At 36.9% G+C, this 25,909-nt stretch overlaps 1 protein-coding gene across 3 annotated transcripts; it reads right to left on the reverse strand.

Annotated features, from left to right (window-relative positions):
- Window positions 1–8,368: 8,368 nt before the first annotated feature.
- MCTS1 (MCTS1 re-initiation and release factor) lies at window positions 8,369–23,266 on the reverse strand. 3 transcript variants are annotated; one of them, XM_079764799.1, is made up of 6 exons: window positions 23,184–23,266; window positions 21,769–21,921; window positions 21,149–21,246; window positions 11,676–11,809; window positions 9,342–9,409; window positions 8,369–8,565 (listed from the first exon to the last, which is right to left on the reverse strand). In XM_079764799.1, the coding sequence occupies exons 2-6, from the start codon at window positions 21,801–21,803 to the stop codon at window positions 8,484–8,486; spliced, it is 417 nt and encodes a 138-aa protein (XP_079620925.1). In that variant the 5' UTR covers window positions 21,804–21,921; window positions 23,184–23,266; the 3' UTR covers window positions 8,369–8,483. The 3 variants fall into 3 exon arrangements, with proteins under 3 accessions (XP_079620925.1, XP_079620924.1, XP_079620923.1); XM_079764798.1 differs by having other exon boundaries at window positions 23,088–23,252; XM_079764797.1 differs by lacking the exon at window positions 23,184–23,266 and adding an exon at window positions 22,479–23,065.
- Between the last annotated feature and the right edge of the window lie 2,643 nt (window positions 23,267–25,909).

Here is a 25,909-nt window from a genome sequence, read left to right on the forward strand (position 1 = left end):
GCCGAGACCAAACCAGAGGGAGTCGGACCTTCATTACCACCATTTGTCCACCATCCAGAGCTGAGGGGTCAGTGCCGACATGTACTCATAGGGAACCGGTTGACATTGATATTGGGTCTCAAAAGAACTGTTGGTCCAGAAAGAAACTCACTACAGACTGATTCATTTGCCTGTCAGCATAACTATTATTGCTCGTCGCACATTCAATTCTTATAAGTATATCTATAGTGACACATGATTTCGCTCATCTAGGGGAAATGATGAACAACATAGACTGATGAACAAGAACAGAACCAGAAACAAGGAGGCATCGATCGGACTATCGGGCCTCAGAGGGAGGATAGGGGAGGGTGGGGGGAGGGGGGAGAGATCAACCAAAGGTCTTGTGTGCATGCATATGAGCCTAACCAATGCTTAAGTTCAACAGAGGGTTGGGGCATCCAAGGGGAGGGGTGTGGGATGGGAATGGGGGGATGAGGACAAATATGTGACACCTTAATCAATAAAGAAATTAAAAAAAAAAAAAGAATAAAATACCTAGGAATAAATTTAATCAAGGATGTAAAAAACCTGTAGTCAAAAATTATAAGACACTGAAGAAAGAAATTAAAAAATACAAATAAGTGGAAGTATATACCATCTTCATGGACAGGAAGAATTGACATCATTAAAATATCCATATTACCCAAAGCAATCTATAGATTCAATGCCAAGATACCAATGGCATATTTCAGAGAACTAGAACAAATATTCCAAAAATTTATATGGAACTACAAAAGACCCCAAATAGCCACAGGAATCTTGAAGGAAAAAAAAAAGAACAAAGTTGACCCTGGCTGGTTTGGCTCAGTAGATAGACCATCAGCCTGAGGACCAAAGGGTCCTGGACACAATTCTAGTAAAGGGCACGTACCTAGGTTGCAGGCTTCTCTCTGGCCTGAGCCTTGGTCGGGTCTCAGGCAAGAGGCAAACAATCAATGTGTTTCTCTCACATCGATCTTTCTCTCAGTCTTTCACTCTCTCTTCCACTCTCTGTAAAACAAAAAGTTAATGGAAAAATATCATCCTCAGCCCTAACTGGTTTGGCTCAGTGGATAGAGCGTCGGCCTGTGGACTGAAAGGTCCCAAGTTCGATTCTGGTCAAGGGCATGTACCTTGGTTGCGGGCACATCCCCAGTAGGGGGTGTGCAGGGGGCAGCTGATCGATGTTTCTCTCTCACTGATGTTTATACTTCTCTATTCCTCTCCCTTCCTCTCTGTAAAAAAATCAACAAAATATATTGTTTTTTAAAAAGAAAAATATCATCCTCCGGTGAGGAAATTAAATAAATAAATGGAAGGAATCACACTACCTGATATCAAACTGTACAATAAGGTCATAGTCATCAAAACAGCATGGTACTGACATAAAAGCATATATCTAGATCAATGGAGCAGAATAGAGAGCCCAGAAATAAATCCATGCCTTTATAGTCAATTAATATTTGACAAAGGAGGCAAAAACATACAATGGACTAAAGGTAGTCAGACTTGAAACCACAAAAATCCTAGTAGAAAACATAGGCAGTAAAATTTTGATATTTCTCCTGGCAATATATTTCCTAATATATCGCCTTGGGTGAGAGAAACTAAAGAAAAATTAAACAAATGGGATTATATCAAACTAAAAAGTGTTTTCACAGCAAAGGAAACCATGAAAAAAATTAAAAGACAACCTACTGAATGGCAGAACATATTTGCCAATGTTAACTCTGATAGGGGTTAATATCCAAAATTTATAAAGATCTTAAAAAAACCCTCAACACTTAAAAAAAATCTAATTAAGAAATTAGCACAAAACCTAAATACTGTAGATACTTCTCCAAAGAGGATATAGAGATGACCAATAGACTTATGAAAAGATGCTCAACATCACTAATCATCAGAGAAATGCAAATTAAAACCACAATGAGATATCACCTCACACCTGTCGGAATGGCTGTCATCAATAAATAAAAAAATAACAAGTGCTGATGAGGATGTGAAGAAAATGGATCACTAGTGCACTGTTGGTAGGAATGCAGATTGGTGCAGTCACTGTGGAAAGCAGTATGGAGTTACCTCCAAAAATTAAAATTGGTGCTGACTTTATGACCCAGTGATTTCACTTCTAGTACCGTATTTTCCGGCGTATAAGACGACGGGGCGTATAGAAAATTTACCTGGGTTAAAAAGTCGTCTTATACGCCGGAAAATATGGTAATTTATCCGAAGAAACCCAGAACACTAATTTGAAAGAATATATGCATCCATATGTTCATTGCAGCATATTTACAATAGCCAATATATGGAAGCAGCCCAAGTGTCCATCAGTAGTTGAGTGAATAAAAAAGGTGTGATAGCCCTAACCAGTTTGGCTCAGTGGACAGAGCGTTGTTGGCCTGCAGACTGAAAGGTCCCAGGTTCAATTCCGGTCAAGGGCATGTACCTTGGTTGTGGGCACATCCCCAGTAGGAGGTGTGCAGGAGGCAGCTGATCGATGTTTCTCTCTCATCAATGTTTCTAACTCTCTATCCCTCTCCCTTCCTCTCTGTAAAAAAAAATCAATAAAAATATATTTTAAAAAATAAAAAGGTGCCCTGACCGGTTTGGCTCAGTGGATAGAGCGTCGGCCTGCGGACTGAAGGGTCCCGGGTTCGATTCCGGTCAAGGGCATGTACCTTGGTTGCAGGCACATCCTCAGTAGGAGGTGTGCAGGAGGCAGCTGATCGATGATTCTCTCTCATCGATGTTTCTAACTCTCTATCCCTCTCTCTTCCTCTCTGTAAAAAATCAATAAAATATATTTAAAAAAATAAAAAAATAAAATAAATAAAAAATAAAAAGGTGTGATACATTTACAGAATGGAATACTGCTCAGCCCTTAAAAAAAAGGAAACCTTACCCTTTGCAACAGCATGGATGGGCCTGGAGAGCATTATGCTAAGTGAAATAAGTCAGTCAGAGAAAGACAAATATGTGACTTTACTCATATGTGAAATCTAATGAATAAAATGAACTAACAAGCAAAATAGAGACAGAGTCATAGAGAGTAGGCTGATAGCTGTTGGGGTGGGGGAGTGCTGGTTTGGGGCTGGGAGTGTGGAGGAATAGAGCAAAAAAGAAATAAAAGAGAAAACTCATGGACAGAAACAAGTGTGGTAATTGCTTGGGGGAGGGACTTGGGAGAAGGTGGAGGAGGGCATAGAGGTGATAAATGGTGATAGACAGAGACTTGACTTGGGGGGTGAACACACAATATAGTGTGCAGATGATATGTTGTGCACCTGAAACCTGTATAATTTTGTTAACCAGTGTCACCCCAATAAATTCAATATATAGGGGAAAAATTGGAACATTTTGAGTTTCCTGAAGAGCCTGGAGAAATATATTCTCAAAATTAAGGAACTTAGATAAAAAAGTTAAAACATTTACATTTTGTTTGGACATACATTCATTTCATATTCCCGTTAAAATTTTTATGAACAACAAAAAAGTAAAATATTTATTAAATACTACTGCAAATTTAGTTATTTGCCATTCTTATATAGTTTTTTGAAATACTATGCTTAGAAATACTATACCCTAAGTAGCTGATTTGTATACAGAGAGGGAAGTTGGCTGGATATCATTATTATTTGACAAATGCCATATGACCTTCTGTTTGGGGACTATCAAATACCTTGACCTGAAATGTTCATGACTACCCCTGGGATAAATCCAGCTGCTTGTTTTAGATCCAGAACATTAAAAAAAAAGTAGCTGCCAACAGAATACCACAAAACCAGTATAACAGTCTGCTAAACAAGGGTTGATCAGGCCTTTACATTACTGCACAATGGGACAGTTGGAATTGTGAATTGTCCAAACTCCAAGACATCTAAATTTCTTTAACCTTCTTACACTGGATACAATAGAAAGAATATTCTTAAATTTGGTTCATGTGTAATTTGCAAATTTTGATGGCTGAAATTGGAAAAGCATTAGTAACTTCCTACTGGCCTGTCACCATTGTGCAGATTTTTTTCAAATTTAAATTTACTCACTAAACTGGAAGATCCGTAAGTGCAAGGGCCACTTGTGTATTATTCAACTTTGTGCCACATCACCTAGAACCTAGGAGATATTCAATAAATGTCCATTGAGCTGAACTGTGACCTTGCCTGAGTAAACGTGTGTCAGATATACATAAATGTAGGCTAACTTGACAGAAAATTAATTTTGAAACTGAAGGTATTGCCTAAGAGAAAACAGGCTCTTCCAGTATTTCTACTCTCAGGAATGTGGGTAAACTAGGTTTCCTTTAAGCATAGTGCCTAAAGAAGCTGACATGTGTTAGTTTAACCTCTTTGAATTGGGTTCCCTGCATGACCTAATGTTTAGAAACTGATAAAGTTCCCTTGATTAACACCAACGACCTGAGGCCTCAGACCCAGGGGAAGCAGGAAACAATAGTATTCAGTCCACATCACCAAGGCAACGAAGTCAATGTACCTCAGCAGAGTAGAAAAACAAGCACAGATGCTGATGTTGAATATTTAAAAAGTATTCCCTATACCCACCGTAACAGTGGTTAGAAAAAAGGATAACTTATTTCAGAAACCAAGACAATAAAAGATTTTAATTTCTGTACTATGTGTGCTTTGTTTTTCATTACTAATATTCCATAGGCAATCTTGGTCAATTAACATTACCTTAGCATAAGGTGACCAGATTTTAACATTGGTAAAGCGGGACACCATTGACCTAAAAATTTGGTCTATATGGAGCAACAAAAATTTTCATAGAACGCAAAAATAGTATTGTAATATATTTTTTAAAATTTCAACATAAGTACAATTTACAAATATAATAAATAAAAAATTATGTATAGTATTATTTTATTCTTTGGCATATTTCTCATTTGAGTGAATTTTTTTTAGTAGATTGCTGTCGTTGTTTAAAAGGTCATGAATTTGCCATAACGTAAGTAGTAAGTGTCACTTTCAAGGCCGGCGCTAGACTTTTTGCCGCCACTATAAAATATAAATAATAGGAGTACTGTCTGCTAAATTCAAGAAAATTTATGTATTTATGAAATAAATAAATAAATTACTTACCTAAATTATCTGAATAGCTGATTTGTAATGACATCACTTGTTTAACTAGCTTACTAGCACGCAGTACGACGTGTATCATCTGAGAGACAGTTACAAAATGTTTTCGTCGTCGCCAATCCCAAAAAATGCCATTGTTCATTAAGTCCAAACAATGGTGGTCGAATTCTAACAACTGATCAACAATGCGAACTTTGATAAACAGTTCTTTTTTAAAAAATATATATTTTATTGATTTTTTACAGAGAGGAAGAGAGAGGGATAGTTAGAAACATCGATCAGCTGCCTCTTGCACACCCCCTACTGGGGATGTGCCCGCAACCAAGGTACATGCCCTTGACAGGAATCGAACCTGGGACCCTTGAGTCCGCAGGCCGACGCTCTATCCACTGAGCCAAACCGGTTTCGGCGATAAGCAGTTCTTGATAATCAGTTCTCAACAATTACTTATTATTAAAGTTTAACATTATAAAATTAACAAAAATAATATAAAACTCATATCCTGGCTAAATAGCCACATGGCCGCCAAAAACCGTATATTCCCTTCCCATTCTCCCGCCGTTCCCTAGCTTGTCGTGCATTCTTTCCAAAAATCGGGACTTTTTTTTTTTTAAATAAATTTTTATTGATTTTTTACAGAGAGGAAGAGAGAGGGATAGAGAGTCAGAAACATCGATCAGCTGCCTCCTGCACACCCCCCACTGGGGATGTGCCCGCAACCAAGGTACATGCCCTTGACCGGAATCAAACCCGGGACCCTACAGTCCGCAGGCCGACGCTCTATCCACTGAGCCAAACCGGCTTTGGCAAAATCGGGACTTTATTAAAACACTGTGGGACGCGGGACAAATTGTTAAAAATTGGGACTGTCCCGTCAAAAGCGGGACGTCGGTCACCTTACCTTAGCACCAAAAGTAAAGGATTAAAGTTTAGTGTTTGTTTTGCTTTTACTGCTTTTCAAAGAAGGAAAAAACGTATGCTTACTTTTCCATTTCAAAGTTTAGTTTTGACACTGACTCAGATATTCTCTTTTTAAGAATACTATAAGGAGCTATATAGGCCTCAAATAGGGTCCCTCCTCCCCCAGATAGGCAGAAATCTGAATTTGAAACTGGTAAATCAGCATAAAATGAAACATCTTTTGAGGAAACCTACTCTGAAAGATGATTTATAAATGTGGTACTAATGAGATTATTTACACTTTTATCCACCAGGAATAAATAATAAAATATAACAATATGGTAGACTGTAGAATATAACTGTCATAACACAGGAAAACATTCTATGTATAACTTAAAAAGGAAGCAGGAAGTAAAATATCAGGGTGCCTGTACAGGCTCAGAAACAAAGATGGCAGACATAAGCATTCTAATTAATGATGAAGCAGAAAAACCTCTCTAAGCCTTGCTCCAGCCCAGATGAAATACTCCCCCAAATTATTAACCTTCCTTTGCTCTTTGCCATGTTCACCAAGAAACTTCCAGTTTACTAATTGTTTACCCTAAGCAAACTTACCACTATAAATACATCTATATTCTAACATAGGAATCTCCAAGTCCTACAAGTTTCATTAGTGGGAAATCATTTCTCAATCTCAGGGTCAGACCTTGGATCTATTACCTTCACCTATGTCATATTTTGAGAGGCCCAGCTGTAACAGCCAGCCAAATGGTCTCTCTCTTTTACTGTCCCTCACCTTTCTCACCAACTTCTAACTGTAATGTAACACAGGCCACCACAAGCTTGTAAATGTCTGTATCCATCTGAAAAGTAAAATCACGTCACATACTTGTAAACAACCAAATAAAGATGGCTGCGACACTAAAATAACAGCAAGGTTATTAGGAAGAAAGGCCCATCATCACTATATAAGTTCGTAACAGCTCATGTAACTCCCAAAACTACTTACTGATCTTACTGAAGTAGGTCCACTTATGATAGAAGATGCACATTGTTTGAGGAATACAGTGGAGACCCAAATCTGAAGTTCTGGCACCTATATAGTTTCACGAGAGGACACTAAGTAAATGGAACCTGAATCTAATTACTCTTAACTGTTTACAGGCTAGACAGGGGGCATAAAAACAAGTGAAATTACTTTACAGCAATATAATCATCGAAAATCCAGAATGTGGGAAGAAACTCTATAAGACAAACAACTATTTTTATTAAATAAAGAGGAAAAGAAAGAGGGGGGACTTACAGATTAAGTGAGATTTCAATAAATAACAACCAAATGCAATAAATGGACGTTGTCTGGTTTCTGTTTCAAGCAAACCAACAGTTTAAAAAAATTTAAAAAGAGAAGCAATCAAGTCAATTTGTCACATATTTGGACACTGTCCAGATATTTGATTGTATTAAGAAACAGTTACATTTTTAGGTGTGATAACTACAGTGTGGTTATGTTTGTGTTTTTAAAAAGAAAACCATTTATCTTTTAAAAGATACATATTAAAGTAATTATGGATAAAATTATATATCTGAGATTTGCTTCAAAATAATCAGGGACTGGGGTGGGAAGGAATAAGTGAGATATAGATGAAATAAGACTGGATAGGAATTGAAGCTAGGTGATGGATATAGAAAAGGTCCATTATACTATTCTCCCCATACTTTTGTGTAGGTTTGGAATTTTCCATAGTGAAAAGTTTAAAAACAACAATGAACAAACAACACACAAAAAGAGAAGGGGCACTTCTAGGTGTCCTGGGATAATGGGATAAAATTCCCAATCTAGTTTCCAGCCCCATGAAGTTGTTAGATTCTTGGGGCGGGGGGGGGGGGGGGGGGGGGCACGCGCGGGTGGTCAACCGTATACTGGCAAGTTCATTTATCAAGTCCTGCCCTTCGTCTTACCAGTACATCATTAGCCTAAGAAAGGACATGAAGTTGTCTGAGTTTGGTTACTTACCAGATACCTTTTATTTATTTATTTTTAAATATATTTTATTGATTTTTTACAGAGAGGAAAGGAGAGGGATAGAGAGTTAGAAACATCGATGAGAGAGAAACATCAATTCAGTTGCCTCCTGCACACTCCCTACTGGGGATGTGCCCGCAGCCAAAGTACATGCCCTTGACCGGAATCGAACCTGGGACCCTTCAGTCCACAGGCCGACGCTCTATCCACCGAGCCAAACCGGCCAGAGCTTACCAGATACCTTTTAATGTCCAAGTTTGTTACTACCCAATTTTAACTGGAGTTTAAGAAAAACTAAAATAATTTTTAAAGCTAACAAAATTTTAGCATCTTTTGAATTTATTCAGCACAACTACAGAGGTATTGTCTTCATGCTGTCACACACAGACACAAACATAGATATAGCACAATATCCGTATTTAGCCTAAGTGCATTCCTTCTGAGGCTCATTTATATGTCTTCATATGCCACAGCCCATCATTTAAATAATGGATATTTTCAATGCCAATTCCTTTGTTGACTTTCTCACTGTAGAAGGAAAAAAGCACATAAACATATTGTTGTGCATTTTTATAGGCTTAGTCATGGTACATATAATTCAAAGTGCAATGCTATTTTGCAATTATTGAGTTACATGTAGAGAATTTATATTACACTGGCATTACTGTCTACATTAAACTATATTACTCTGGGGCAATTCATGTCTTACAGTGATTCTAGTGATCTACTGGGTGTATAGAAACAGAGTAATAATGCGTCAACATATCAGGAGAAAATCAAAGTTTTACAATTAACCCTGAAATGAAATTAATAGCAATAATGTATTCTTCAAATGACTTGCAAAGTTCTTAACTATCTTGACTACATTTTGATAATATATATTTAATATTTCCTTACTATTCTATACCACCAGGTCAAAATATACTAAACTAGTAAGACAAATACTGTGTGGTGCCAAACTGTCACTGTTTTAAAAATTAGTAGCAAAACATCTTTCCTTCCACCTAATTTAAATCATACTAAATAAAAAATTCCTAAAATGCCACATACATACATACATACATATAAAACAGTTACATTGGCACATGGGTTCTTTTCAGAGTACTTAAAAAAGAATGCAATCCCGGAGACAAAATATGTTTCACTGGCTTTCTAAGTGTTAGGAAAAATCAGAAATGAGGCTTCTGTGCTTACATATTTGTAAGATGTGGTATGAATGAGAGCAAATTTCCCCTGTCATTCTGATGCTTCCTGCATAGGTTACCCATATCTCAAAAGCTAAGGGGGCCTAACGTGAGACTTACATATCTTCTGCAGACATCTTCATGACCCCAACACACAGAGCATGCTGTTTTCCTTCTGCCATGATGGCCTGGAAACACACAGCTAAGAACTATTTATCAAAATGCCTTGGAGAGGTGGTGTCAAATAATGATCACATTTCTAGTTAAGCCACATTGAACCCATCTCATATCCTTGCCTACACCATTAACTTCTTCAGGGCAGGGACTGATCAGAGTCTCTGGGCACACTGTGAATAAATACTCAATAAATGCTATATTAATGAATCTAATAATCATTCTTGGTTTTCAAGTCGGATGTTAATACTATAACCTAATGCCAACAAAACCAGAATAAGTCATGCAAAAAAGGAAATTTTTTGCACCTAAATATTAAAAACTGAAAGAAATAAATATCAATTGTTTTAGTGTTTTAATCATTGAATGGTGGTTTTATGTAAAGGACACAGTAAAACAATAATTCTATCTCTAGTCTATCTTTAAGAGCCCAATGTAAGCGTCAACCTAGAACAAACAGAGCATTTTTGGTTATCATTTGAAGCATCTAGAATGTTAAACACTGCAGTACATATTTTTAAAAGTAATGGTTCAAGGATACACAGTACCCTTTGTACTAGCTTTGCAACTTTCTAAAAGTCTACAATTATTTCAAAATAAAAATTATTTTTATTTTATTTTATTTTATTTTATTTTATTGTTTAAAGGATTACACATAGTAGTCCATATATCTCCTTTTTTCAAAATAAAAATTATTTTAAAAGTAAAGTCTAAGTACTAGGAAAATTTCCCATTTAAAGGAACTCCAGGCCCTAGCCTGTTTTTCTCAGTGATTAGAGTGTCGCCCGGAAGACTGAAGGGTCCAGGGGTGGATTTTCCCAGTCAAACCTCGGTTGCAGGCTAGACCCAGGCCCTGGTTGGGGCACTTGCAGGAGGCAACCAATCAATGTGTCTCTCTCATACCAATGTTTCTCTCTGTCTCTCCCCCTCCCTTCCACTCTCTCTAAAAATCAATGGAAATAATATCCTTTGGTGAGGATTAACAACAAAAAAGGAACTCTAGAACTCTAAACTTGCAACACTTAGAAAAATCATAAACATAAAAAGGTAACCTATCTTTACAGAATACTTTTCTCCACCAATTTTCAATTCATTCATTCAATGTTCCACAAATATTTAAGCACCTATTATGTGACCAGTATCTATGTCAATACAAACTATTCCTAAGATATAAACATACAACTTATACTACCCCTTAGATATAACTTCCACAACAGAGGACAGCATCCTTTTGAGCACAAGACACATTCTTAAACCCATTCCAATAGCCTTCCCACTCCACAGTGATTTCCCCATTCCCACCAAGTATGGTTCCTTCTCTCAACTTGAGGCAAATGGCCACTTTATAACAAAGTTGGCAAAAACCTATTTAATCTAGAATATAGCTGACACAGCACGATATAAATGGAAATAATACAGAATTACTCAGCTCTGAGTTGAATAGATCCTTAAGGACTATCTGGGACTTTAACATTTCTCTTTGAGAAATCATGTTCTGAGGCCCAAACAACCAACTTAAAATGAACTTTAAAAGTTGGGAATTGCCAGCATTTTCTACTACCCACTCTACCTACTTTTAGCACTCTACCCTTTTGAGTCCTTTTATTCCAATGTCAAACATAACAGCAGCAAGCTGATGTCCAAAGAAGTGTTCCAATCATATTAGATACTAGAGGCCTGGTGCACGGATTCGTGCACCTGTGTGGTCCCTTGGCCTGGCCTGCAGGGATCGGGCCAAAACCGGCTCTCCGACATCCCCCGAGGGGTCCCAGATTGCAAGAGGGCAGTTCTCGAATGACGCACCCTGGAATCAGGCTCCCTCCTCTCTAGTTCTATGAGCATCACCTGAGAACCGCAGCTGCCAAGTCACCGCAGCTTGGCAGCTCCTGCATTGAGTGTCTGCCCCCTGGTGGTCAGTGTGCGTCATAGTTACTGGCTGGTCAGCCGGCCGCTTAGGCTTTTATATATGTAGTTATCTTCTTCATTAATAACCAAGAGTTTTATACTGTTTCCTGAATCTCATAACATTTGGGCACTATCTAGGCTGAAATTCAGCTGGGACTCTTTTATTACCTGTTCTCTTTTAATTTCTAAATTGGGTCACAATTTAATCTCAAGAAATAATGTTACTTCCCACATTTTCAAATGTAACCAGAAAGGCATGAGATAATAGTTAACAGTCACCTCCAAAAAAAGTACATCTTATGTTCCCTTGGATGATAGATCTTTCAGTAATGACATAAATATATTTTTTCAATAGTTAGATCCTGAGAAGGATACAACAATCGTATCTACTGCAGCAGGGTAAAGTTTAGCTCCAGGAGAAGTTAAGCCTGGACACATGATATTTGCTCCACTGAGTACAAATTTGATGGCTCCTTTATCAACCTGTTGGTGTGGCAAGATAAAGGGATCTAGAAGAAAATAAATACATTACACAACTTAATAAGAGTAATGACTCATCAGAAAAAAAAGGCAAAGGACATAAACAAATATTTCCCAAAATTATAGTACTCTGACAGATGCAAAATAAAACTGAAATACCATCCTTCACTTAGCAAATTAGTAAATATTTCTTATCAATATTTTTTAATCTTTATTTTTAAAAGTATTACATATGTCCCCTTTTTTCCCTCTTTGACTCTTTCAGCCCACCCCTGCCCCCACTTCAGGCCTTCATCACTCTATTGTCTGTATCCATGGGTTATGCATATATGCATACAAGTTCATTGGTTGATCTCTTCCCACCCACCCACCCTTCCCTTAAGAATGGACCTGGAGGGCATTATGCTAAGTGAAATAAGCCAGTCAGAGAAAGATAAATATCACATGATCTCACTCATATGTGGAATCTAATGAATAACATAAACTAATGAACAAAAATAGATCCAGAGAAATTAGAAAATATTTTTAAGAAAAGTAATTTTCAGTACTAGCAAGAGTGTAGGTAAACTGGCATTCCCATATACTGCTAGAAGGCTTATAAATTACTACAACCTTTTTTCAGGACTACTTGGCAACATGTATCAACATCCTTAAAAAGATTCAAACTATCTTGATTTAGTAATTCTACTTCTAAGATTTTATTCTAAGAAGAAATGAAAGATGTACAATATATTTAGTTAGAAAGATATTCATTGCCACATTAATATTTATAATAGAAATAAACTGGAATCAACTTAAATGTCCAAAAATAAAGAGATATATGACTTAAAGTGTATATACAACATCTATAAAATAGAGCCATGTTTTTGAAGAATACATAATACCCTGGGAAGTGTTCATAATATAATGTTAAAAGGGAAAAGCAGAATAAAAAAACTACCAAAAATATCAGTGGTTGCTAGGGGAGAGGCAGGAGAGAGGGATGAATAGGTGAAGCATAGAGGATGTTTAGGGAAGTGAAACTATTCTATATGATACTTTAACAGTGACCATTATTCATTTGGCAAAACCCACAGAATGTACACGACAAAAAATGAACCCTGATGTAAACTATGGATTTTGGTTATCAATAATATATCAATATTGGTTCATCATTTGTAAAAAATATATCACATCAATGCAACATATTAATAACAAGAGAAGGGTGGGTACTCCCTGCTTTCTGCTTAGTTTTCCTGTAAACCTAAAACTGTTTTAAAAAATAAGTCTATTAATTTTTTAAAAACTATATAACAGAGAGCCCAACTTAAAAAGGAAAAATATACACATTTACACATACACACAAACACATACACAACACAGGAAATAACTGGATGGAAGTACACCAATATGATAACAATGATTATCTCTAGGTCACGGGAATACAGGTAATTTTATTTTTATATTTTCCTGATATCTAGAATGAACAAATATTCATTTTGTAATCTTAAAAAAATATTTTTGTATGTGTATATGTGTCTACAAATAACTCATAACCTAACAATTAAAGGGTCCCTGGAAGATTTAAAACAATGCCTGGGGGGAAACGTTTTAGGAATAACAATAATAATTGGTAAAATTTACTCACTTTAATGTTTTACCACTAGCCATCCCAGTTGCCTGAGCACTGAAAGGTCTTGGGTTCGATTCCAGTCAAGGGTACATACCTGGGTTGCAAGTTCGATTCCCTGCCCCCCAGGTCAGGGCGCATGAGGGAGGCAACCAGTTGATGTGTAGCTCCAACATCGATGTTTCTCTCTCTCCCCCTCTCCCCTTTTCCTCTCACTGAAAATCAATGGAAAAAATACTCTCATGTGAGGATTTAAAATTAAAAAAATACATCCCGGCCAGCAAGGCTCAGTGCTTGAGTGTTGACCTAAGAACCAGGAGGATATGGTTCGATTCCAGATCAGAGCACATGCCTGGGTTGTGGGCTCAATTGCCAGTGTGGGGTGTGCAGGAGGCAGCCAATCAATGATTCTCTCTAATTGATGTTTCTCTCTCTCTCTTCCGCTCCCTTCCACTCTGAAAATAAATAAAAAATATATTTTAAAAAATAATGCCTAGAATGGAAATGAAAAAAAAGCTGGGGTAGCAATACTTATATCTGACAAATTAGATCTCAAAGTGAAGGACATAACAAGAGATAAGGAAGGCCACTTCACAATACTAAAGGGATAAATCAAACAAGAAGAAATAACTCTGGTAAATATATATGCACCCAATACAGGAACACCCAAATACATAAAAAAACTTCTGGAGGATATCAAGGGAGAGATTGACAGCAATACAATCATAGTGGGGGACTTTAATACCCCACTATAACCATTGGACAAATCCTCTAAACAAAAAATCAGCAAAGAAACATCAATCCTAAATGACTCACTAGACCAGATGGAATTAATTGACATCTTCAAAACATTTCACCCCAAAGCCACAGAATATACATTCTTCTTAAGTGCACATAAGAAGATAGACCATATATTGGATCACAGGCAAAGTCTCTTCAAATTCAAGAAGATAGAAATCATATCAAGCATCTTCTCAGATCACAATGGCATTAAACTAGAAATCAACTACAATAAAAACAATTAAAAAAATCAAACACCTGGAGACTAAATAGCATGCTATTAAACAATGACTGGGTTACCAAAGAGATCAAAGAAGAAATAAAAAGCATCATGGCAACAAATGACAATGAAAACACAACAATCCAAAATCTATGGGACACAGCGAAAGTAGTCTTGAGAGGGAAGTTCATAGCTCTACAAGCCTACTGCAAAAAACAAGAAACAATGGTAATAAATTACCTAATACTACAACTCAAAGAGTTAGAAAGAGAGCAACAAGAAAAGCCCAGTGTAAGCAGAAGGAAGGAAATAATAAAGATCAGAGCGGAGATAAACCACATAGAGACAAAAAAAAAAAATACAATACAAAAGATCAACAAAACAAAGAGCTGATTCTTTGAAAGGAAAAAACAAGATTGATGAACCTTAGCCAGGCTCATCAAGAAGCAAAGAGAGAGGACCAAATAAACAAAATCAGAAATAAAAGAGTAGATATAACAACAGACCCCACTGAAATACAAAGGATTGTTAAAAAATACTATGAACAACTCTATTCTAAAATATTAGACAATCTGGAGGAAATGGACTATTCCTAGAAAAATACAACCTTCCAAAACTCAATCAGGAAGATTCTAAAAATCTCAATAGGCCAATAACTATGGAAGAAATTGAAGCAGTCATCAAAAAGCTTCCAGCAAACAAAAGCCCAAGGCCAGACGGCTTCACAGGGGAGTTTTACCAAACATTCCAGGAAAAATGAAAACCTATCCTCCTCAGACTATTCAAAAAAATTCAAGAGGAAGGAGCACTTCCAAACTCCTTCTAAGAAGCCAGCATCACTCTAATACCAAAACCAGATAAAGATAACACAATGAAAGAGAATTATAGGCCAATATCCCTCATGAACATAGATGCCAAAATCCTCAACAAAATTCTAGCAAATCGGATCTAGCAGTACATCAGAAAGATCACACACCATGACCAAGTAGGATTTATCCCAGGGATGCAAGGATGGTACAATATCCGCAAATCAATAAACGTAATACATCACATAAACAAACTGAGAGATAAAAACCACATAGTCATATCAATTGATACAGAAAAAGCATTTGACAAAATCCAACACCCATTTTTGATAAAACTCTCAGCAAGGTGGGAATAGAAGGCTCATACCTCAACATAATAAAAACCATATATGACAAACCCACAGCCAACATCATACTCAATGGGCAAAAACTAAAACCATTTCCCCTAAGAACAGAAACAAGACAGGAATGCCCACTCTCACCACTCCTGTTCGACATAGTACTGGAAGTATTAGCCATTGCAATTAGACAAGAAGAAGAAATAAAAGGCATCCAAATTGGAAAAGAACAAGTAAAGCTGTCTTTATTTGCAGATGACATGATATTGTACATAAAAAATCCAAAAGACTCTGTCAAAAAACTATTAGACTTAAATGGATTTGGCAATGTAGCAAGATACAAAATTAATGCCAAGAAATCTATGGCATTTCTATACACCAACAATGAACTTATAGAAAGAGAGACTAAAAAAGCAATCCCATTTACCATCGCACCAAAAAAAATTAAGATACCTAGGAATAAACTTAACTAAGGAGGTAAAAGACCTCTACTCAGAAAACTACAGGACATTGAAAAAAGAGATAGAGGAAGACATAAACAGATGGAAGAACATACCATGTTCATGGATTGGTAGAATCAACATCATTAAAATGTCCATACTACCCAAAGCAATCTCTAGATTCAATGCACTCCCCCATTAAAATACCAACGACATATTTCACAGACCTAGAAAGAACTCTCCAAAAATTCATCTGGAATAAAAAAAGACCCCGAATAGCCGCAGCAATCCTGAGAAAGAAGAACAAAGTAGGTGGGATCTCAATATGATATCAAGCTGTATTACAAAGCCACTGTTCTCAAAACAGCCTGGTACTGGCACAAGAACAGACATATAGACCAAAGAAATAGAATAGAGAACCCAGATATCGACCCAAACCACTATGCTCAATTAATATTTGACAAAGGAGGCATGAACATACAATGGAGTCAAGACAGTCTCTTCAATAAATGGTGCTGGGAAAATTGGACAGATACAAGAAAAAAAATTAAACTAGATCACCAACTTACACCATACACAAAAATAAACTCAAAATGAATAAAGCACTTATACATAAGATGGAAAACCATAAAAATACTAGAGGAATCCACAGGCAGAGAAATCTCAGACATATGCCAAGCAAGTTCTTCACCGATACTGCTCCTAGGGCAATGGAAGCTAAAGAGAAAATAAACAAATGGGACTACATCAAAATAAAAAGCTTTTGAACAGCAAAAGAAATCATCATCAAAACAACAAGAAAGCCCAGTGTATGGGAGAACATATTTGCAAATGTTATCACCAATAAAGCTTTAATCTCCAACATCTACAGGGAACTTATACAACTTAATAAAAGGAAGATCAATGATCAAAAAAAAAAATTCTCAACTGACCTAAATAAATACTTTTCAAAAGAAGATAGAAGGAAGGCCAAGAGACATATGAAAACATGCTCAAAGTCACTAATTATCTGAGAGATGCAAATCAAAATGACAATGTGGTACCATCTCACACCTGTCAGAATGGCAATCATCAACAGATCAACAAATGACAAGTGCTGGCGAGGATGCGGAGAAAAAGGAACCCTCGTGCACTGCTGGTGGGAATGCAGACTGGTGCAGCCACTGTGGAGAACGGTATGGAGTTTCCTAAAAAAACTAAAAATGGAACTCCCATTTGACCCAGTAATTCCACTTCTAGGAATATATCCCAAGAAACTAGAAACACCAATCAGAAAGGATATATGCACCCCTATGTTCATAGCAGCACAATTCACCATAGCTAAGATTTGGAAACAGCCTAAATGCCCATCAGCAGATGAGTGGATTAGAAAACTATGGTACATCTATACAATGGAATACTACACTGCTATAAAAAAGAAGAAATTTTCACCATTTGCAGCAGCATGGATGGATCTGGAGAGCATTATGTTAGGTGAAATAAGCCAGGCAATGAAAGAAAAATACCACATGATCTCACTCATTTATGGAAAATAAAGAACGTTATAACCTCATGAATAAAAAAGATAGATACAGAGGCAGTAAAACACTGAACAGACTGTCAAATTACAATGGGACGGCTGGGAAGTGTTGGGGAGGAGGGGAAATATATCAACCAAAGGACTTGTATGCATGCATATAAGCACAACCAATGGACACAAGGCACTGGGGAGGGTGGGATGAGGGCATGCAACAGGGGGTAGGGGAGGCTGGGGGAAAGTCAATGGGGGGGGAGAAAGGAGATATATGTACTACTATACGTAATACTAAACAATAAAAAAATATATATACGATACATTTAGCTTATATACTTAAGATTAAACAGTTATTATTTTAGTAGGAATATACAAACGTTGAGAAATAACACAGAGCAAAGGTATTATTCTTTGGAGCAGAAGACATAATGGCAGAATTCTTAGAGATGAGCAGTGTTACAGCTCAAAGTCAGTAATGAGACAAGATGATAGAAAACATAGGGAACCGATTTATAAATAAGTTTATCAGCTTTATAGTGGTTTCACATCATCATTTTGCTTATCTTATTTGTTTTAAGGATTTTTCTTGGGGGCTATAAAATTATAAAAATATTTCAAGTTTTATTTTATGGCATATTAGTTAATTTGTATGACTGAGCCTGTATAAGTATTTTTAATTTATAAAATACTACATGTTCTGTTTCCTTTCAAAATTATACTTTTCATTAAAACAATAAAGAATCCCATTTTATCAGATAATAATAATAATAATAATAATAATAATAATAATGCCTAGCTCCTAAGGCTTAAAAGAAAGGAATGTGAATGAATACATTTATTATTCATAAGCCATAATTTATTTTCCAGATCTCCATCCTCATTAACAGCTGAACAGCTACCCTTTAATAATAATGATGATGATGATAATTAGTGCTAGTGGACACTGTTTAAACAATTACTAAATCATTATAATGGTTACCATTTATGAGTACTTACTACATTCTAGACCAGTGATGGGCAACCTTTTGAGCTTGGTGTGTCAAACTTCGCCAAAAAACTGAGCATAACTCGGGTAGTGTGTCACTTTGAGGAAAAAACATTATTTCGCAAATGTTTCATCCTCAGGAGCAGCAAATGTTTCGTCCTCGGCATGCGGCCGCCTCAGCAGCCACGTGTCATCAGAAATGGCTAGGCGTGTCAGTGCTGACACACGTGTCATAGGTTCGCCATCACTGTTCTAGACATTGTATTAGGTAGATTACATATACTATCTCATTTAATCCTCACAACCCATAATATATGTCCATCTTAAAAACCACTATGTCCATATTTAAAAATAAAGAAATAAGATTTAAACCGGTTGAGTGACCTGACAAAAGAAATGCACTGGAAATTGAACCCAGGTCTGCCTAACTCCAAGTTCATGCTTTTAACCACCGTAGTATCCTGCTTCTTGCACAAAAATAACTTTAAGACGCTCTAAAAGGTTGGCTCCCAGAAAAAAATACTACTAAATAGGAACATCTTTTTCTTCAGCTTATTAGGACTTTTCCTTAACATATGGAAAAACTGGAAGAATAGCTCAATGAACACCTGGACACTATCCACTTAGGTTGAACAATTGGGTGCTCTCCTTCTAGGAAGCATGCCCATGCCATTCCCTTCCCCCTCTACTAGCCTCACAGGCACATATCCCCTAAACTCTATGGGACCCCATGAGACTTGCAACCAGGGGAGCAATGGGCAGTGACAGCTTGTCCCAGGCTAACCCCCTGAACCTGTCTGCAAGGCCCCCTTTTTTCTGACTTCCCAGTGAGCCAAAGCAGCCCAGCCTAGCCTCTCCTGTTGCTTCTTCTATGCCCTTCCTTGTTTCACTGTACTAAGTATAATTTTGCTGCTGCAGTCAATAAATTCTTGTTTGCTTATCTAAAAGAAAAAAAATTCAACAATTGTTCATTAACACTTTGCTATATTTGCTTTATCTCTTTCTGTTTAAACAGACATATTTTTCCTCTATTTTAAATTTCAGACATAATGCTTCACCAAAATGAGCACACACCACCTAAGAATAAAGTCATTCTCCTACATAACCACAACACTATTATCATACCTGAAAATTTAACAGTTCTGCAATATCATCTTATAAACAAACCATATGCAATTTTATCCCAATAGTCCCAAGAAAGTCTTTTATATCTATTTTTGGAGGAGGAGGAGGGCTTGAATTTGGTTTGTTTTTCAAACGAATCTAGATTCATGCAATATATTTGATTATTTTGTTCTATTCTCTTTTAGTTAAGGAGGAATTACTATCATTAAAATGTCTTAATATCACCAAAATATTTTTATTTTAAGCTTTTCCCCATTGCATCAGGACTCAATTTCTGTCCATCATAGTTTTTTAACTTGATGAAATCAATCCTTAATCCAATAATTGTAAATATTCCTTTATAAATATTAAAATGCTTCATCTATAACCAATGAATGCATGGATGGGTGGAACAACAAATTGATGTTTTTCTTTCTCTCTCCCTTCCTCCTTCCTCCCACACCGCTGTCCCTCCATATCTCTCTTCCTCTATTTAAAATTCATACATAGCCTGGCCAGTGTGGCTCAGTGATTGAACGTGGACCCATGGACCAAGAGGTCTCAGGTTCGGTTTCTAGTCAGGGCACATGCCTGGTTTGCGGGTTTGATCCCCAGTAGGGGGCTTGCAGGAGGCAAACTGATGGATGTTTCTTTCTCATCCATGTTTCTATCTCTCTATCCCTCTCTCTTCCTCTCTCTCTAAAAAAAAAAATCAATAAAAACATATTTTTTAATTAAAAATAAATTAAAAATTTAAAAAAATAAATTAAATTAAATGCTTCACCTTTTTAAAAAATTGCCTAACAGCTTTACTGCTCTGGACCCCTGCTTCACCAAGTAATGAAAAATTTATCTCCTCTTACCAAAAATCAAATTCATTAATTAAATCACAAATACCACCTACAGAACCCTCCAGTCACTCCCTTCCTTTCTGCCTCTTGGCTAGAAGGCCAGATATGCATACTAGTTTGAAAAGCAGGAAATTTTCTTCACATTTAAAACTTCTTGGGCACTGGGATTATATCTTCCTCTGGATTTTTTTTTGTAATATACTCAATCTAATATGCAAAAGTGGGTAGATAATAAACATTATTTTGTTTCATAACACCTGAACTTGGCACTCAACTAACAATAACTGACTCCAACAATTATACAATGCTTTCCCTTATAGAGAATTATCTCTATGAGGCAAATTTAGATATAAATTTAAAAGGAAATGCTTAGAGTACTTATCACAGTTTGTGAATATATGCTTGTGTAATTATGTAAGTGTTGTCTATTCTCCCAAATAGACTGTTAGTTTCATAGGGACAGGGATCAAGTCTGGAACATAGTAAGTTCAATAAATATTTGTTGAATGAATGAATGAATGAATGAATGTTCTTTCTTGGTCTTTCTGGAACACATAATGAGAGAAATCTGCATTTTTCAGATTTACCACAAGATGGAAATTCATTTTACTTTTATATTCCTTAATACCTAGTACTAATAAATAAGTTAACACCAGAAGTCACTTTCAGCTCCTTTTGTGTCTTTCAATATCCCCAAATACATATTTTCTAATAAGACTTACATTTGTGAAGTAATCTTAGGGTTGGATAAAAAGGTCCTTCTCTTTGTCTAAAAAATAGTAACTCTCCATTTACTGTAAGGATTTCTATATGTTCATGGCTGTAAGACAAATGTCACAAAGTACAAGTTAGATATTTTCTTTCTAAAATGAATATGCCAAATAGCCTTTAAATAATGTATAATATGAAACATGTATATACAGATACAGTAAGCTTTTTAAAAAAATTTCAATAAAGATCCAAGCAAAAAAAAAATTGTTTATCTGCTTTACCTATCATACCAGTCCAGTGTAGAGAAAAAATGAGCTGCTACACTCAATTTTATTTCACATATTATTATTAATTTCATTGTTATGTAATTCAATAAAACAAATCTCTAAAGTACAAATGAAATAAATTAAATCCAACTGTAAATATTTAACTGATAAAAAAATCAGTACATGTGTTCATATAGAAAAACACTTGAAAATATAAATATTGCTTAGAGTTATTCTATTTATGTACTCCCATAATCTATCAATAATTAATGTGAAAATAATTTTATTTATTATGGGTACAATCTAATCATACAATATTCAACTACTTAGGCCTGAGCTTCACATAGAGAAAAATAAAGACTTACCATCGCACTATTTTGACAGGATCTTTCTTAGGCATGATTTGATTAAGCCATGGTTCAATACCTGGAAATTGCTCTATCAATTGGTTCTTAATGCCCTTTATAACTGAGGTTTTCAACTGGATGCAATTGGACACATTTTCTTTTTCATCAAATCTGCCAAATGATTTTTGAAAGGAAAAAAAAGGTATTTCTAAGTAAACATATCAGAACAGCTAAAGGTAGTGTTTTAATTAGTCATATATTCCCAAGCAAGTATTTAGATGCCTAAAATAATAATGAAATAAGTTGATTTTTAAAATAATATTTACCTTTTATTCTGTCCAGCACAACCAACGTCTTATTACATTAAAATAAGCTGTCATACATACACAATTAGCTGGGGAGGGGAGGGGAGGATATGAGGCATATTTCACATTATAACCTGTAATCAGCTACACAAATGCCTCTTTTAGAAAATCTTACTGGTCTCTACCCAGGAAGAAACACAGATTTCCACCTATAACAAACCTGTGGGGGGGAACAAAAGAAGCAAACCAAAACAAAAGAGCCCTCAAGCATTGAGATACAGAAGACCAACGCCAAGTATAACAGAAAATCGGTCCCTGCTAAATTACGCAATCTACTGAGATATTTTTTTAAAGTCATGATAATAATGATGACTTCTAAGATCCCTGTTTATTTTTGCTCAAAATGTCATAAATAAAACCCACCTTCCTTTGCCCATGTTTCCCCTTGGCTTTTTGCGTCTACGGAAAAGATAGGTTCCCAAGGAATTTTTGTCTTCCTTACACTGAATAGCCTAAGGGGCAATCACGCTGTTTTCAAGACAAGGTTAATCTGGCAGCTAAGCAATAGGCATGACAGCCCGCTTGCTTCCTGTCACCCAGACTCCTTCACTCCCATGACCCAGGAAGTCAAGCCTTCCCTTATTCAGTTCATAACTAATAAACAGACGGCAGTGAATGCATGGCTCTCCTCTTAGCTAAAGAGGATATACCCTTAAATCACAGTGCAAGGATGTGAGTGGTAGAACCTGGAAATGGAGATAGTATTGGGAAAGGGAGCAAAAGAGAAAGAGGGGTGGTAAGGATAAAGAAAATAAAGGTGGGAGAACCGAAACCCGACTGGGGATTAGGGATGGAAAGCTTAAAGAAGTGTTGTAAGTTGTGAGTGAGAGCATAGCACTATAGAAAACCTTAGGGAGTAAGGATGGCAGGGGCAGGGGAGAGAGAAAGAGGATCTTTGCTCTCGCCCTCTTCCCCACCTCCCACCCCCACCACCTTTGTGAGCAGCGGACGGAGGCCACACCATGTCCTTACTTCTTGAACATGATCCAAGGTGAAGGGGGCGACGATGGGGAAGGGCCTGGAATGGGGGGAAAATTGAATTAGCACGGGTCCGGCGGATCCCCTTACAGGAGGAAGGCCGGCACTGACAGGCGGAGCTGTCTTCCTTCTCCGGAAAGGGAGAGAGCCAGCAGCACTTTCCGGTTCTCAGCGAAATTTGACTACTTCCGCTCCTCAGAACACCTCGCCCACTTTTGCCGGCCCTTTTCGGGCAGCCGATTGCTATCCCGAGCGGGTAGCTGAAAGGGCGGGACTTGAGAAGGAAGGAAAAATAGAGAAACCATTCTAGTCGCTGAGAGAAGAATAGAGGGGGCGGGGAACTCAATCAAAGCAGCACTTATGGAAGTTGCGTCCTTACGGGTTCCTCAAAGGATCAAAATTCTTCCGTGTCGGCGCAACCTACTGTTAACCTAACAATTTTTTTTTTACTAGGAAAGGATTTTTGTTCCCCGAGGCAACCGAATGGATTGGTGTTCACCCAAGAGCATAAACTCAGGTTAGCCTTATAGTCTCCTGTAGATGTATTCGTGGACTTGCCAAGTTTAGCAAATAAAAATACAGGACATTGGTTAAATTTCAATTTTACATAAACAATGAATGTTGTTTAAAGTATAAATATACCTCATGTAATATTTGGGCATGCTTAGGCTAAAAAAATGTGTTATCTGAATTTAATTTGGCATCCCGTATTTTAATCTGGCAACCATATTCACTGGCCAAAACGAAGTATCCCCATAGAATTATTCACAAGGTTGCCATCCCCTGCCTCACCCCCAAACCTATGAGGTGAGGTATAAATCAATAAAGGCAATTTCCTTGAGTGATAAAACGGCCTGTAGGCGAGCAATAGAAGATTAATCTGATGGAAGAGATAACTAAAAAACACGTTTTACTTATGTAATTTTAAAAGTAGAGTGAATCAAGGGTTTTGATCAGCATAGAAAAATACAAAATCTAAACAGGCACTACCCCCAGGCGTTGGGGTAGATGTACACTGACCTGTAAAGCAAATACACCAGTCCCTCCAGGAAGTATATACTCAAGTCTCTATTGGGAAGATGGACGCTTGGAGCAATCATATGTATTTGAATTATACAACTAACTCCCTTTGCGTTGATTCTATGGTAGCAACAATCTTCTGATTATAATTTAGCTTCCCATAAAGATCTGCCTGGAAACAATTTTCTATTTTCAAATCAAGTACCATGAACAATTGTTTGTCTTTGTAAATTAATAATTGGCATTCTGGTTTACACATGGGGCTCTTGTGAACATCCTTATCATGACTTCGCATTCCCAGCATCAATCAATTTGAGACCTTTAGAATATTGAGTTTATGAACATGCAAAACTGAAAAACAGACCCTTAGTTGTGGTTAGTACTACAGTGTCAGGTTTGTTGCCAAACAGCTTTCCTCCCCTGGCAACTCTCACATCATCCTGGGAGCCTGCCATGTAACAATATGCATTGTAACAGCAATAAGCAGTTACTATCAAGAAGTTTAATAAAATAGATAATTTGTATTTGGTCTATATATAACACAATATAATAACTATATATTCCACTAGAAACAAAATTTAACTTGATGGACCCCAAAATTAATAATACCTAGATGGACTTCCTAGTCTCTTGAACTTTTGGCTTGAGAAACCTACTAATTTTAGACCTTCTAGAAAGTATTATGCTGAATATTTGCAGTGTTAGAAATGATAGTTAACTTTTAATTCTATAAAAATGAGACACTATCTAAATTATGACAAATCCCACATGCCTGGGGATAGACATACAGCTACATATACATACATATTTTTAATTTGTCAATTACAGTTTACATTCAATTATATATTAATTTCAGGTGGTATACATATATATTTTAATCCATTTTCATACACTCTAATAATCACAGAAACTGAATCTGAGTTATGACAAATGCCAAGTTAGATCATTAGTATTAATGAGGTATTGAGTTCTCTATGTGTGCATCAATACCTTCATTCATAACCCACCTACACAGATACATAAGCAGAGCCCACTTGTCACTACAATGTGTTTCTGGTTTTGTGTTGTAAACAGTATAATCATAAATCTTGGACTCTGTTTTTCCAAGATTACAACTGTTTCTGGTTTTATGTTGTAAACAGTATAATCATAAATCTTGGACTCTGTTTTTCCAAGATTACAACTGGGGTTTGCTCCTGCCAAAGGACTCATCTTCAAATAAATTATCACTACAACAAATAATATGTCATAAAAGAAGAAATACCTCAAAATAAACCTCTTCAAAAATTAAAATAATAAAAAGGACATGTAAGGATTTAATCCCTTTCATTGTGTAGAGGGCCTCCTGGGAAGGCACCTGAGCATTCTATATTGGTCCCTCTTACCCTTTAGGCCAAGAGGGACCCTCTTCTCACAATTCAATTGCTCACAGCTGTTGCATGAGCTCTCTGTTCATGTCGAGGTTGAAGTCTCGTGATGACTGGTGCCATGGATCTGTCTCTCACCCAGTGGGGCAAACTGAGCCCTCCCTGGAGAAGAAACCTGGGTTCCCCAAGATATGTGATCAGTGCTGGGGCCCCACCAGCAGGCAAGGGGATCCCAAGGCAGGTGCTGGGCATGGAGGCCACGGGGGCATAGGCTACCAAGGAGACAGAACTGAACCTCACATCACCCTGCTTGGCCCCGGAGGATGGCTGGTTAGCCAGAGACGGGTAAGATTCCTCAGGGAAGGAACAACCTAAGACAGGCACAGTCGCAAAGGGGCCATCAGGAGCGAACTTGGGGGTCAACAGAGG

Source organism: Cnephaeus nilssonii (genome assembly GCF_951640355.1).
Source record: "Cnephaeus nilssonii genome assembly, chromosome: X".
Taxonomy (NCBI): domain Eukaryota; kingdom Metazoa; phylum Chordata; class Mammalia; order Chiroptera; family Vespertilionidae; genus Cnephaeus; species Cnephaeus nilssonii.

Bases quoted from the DNA above. Each gene is read 5' to 3' on its own strand.
- MCTS1 (XM_079764797.1), bottom strand. The intron at 21,247-21,768 runs GTAAGTCTTTAT...TTTGTCTTACAG, and splicing joins CCTGTCAAAATAGTGCGATG to CCATGAACATATAGAAATCC. The intron at 9,410-11,675 runs GTATCCTTCTCA...GTGTGTTTCCAG, and splicing joins CTGCAGTAGATACGATTGTT to GCCATCATGGCAGAAGGAAA.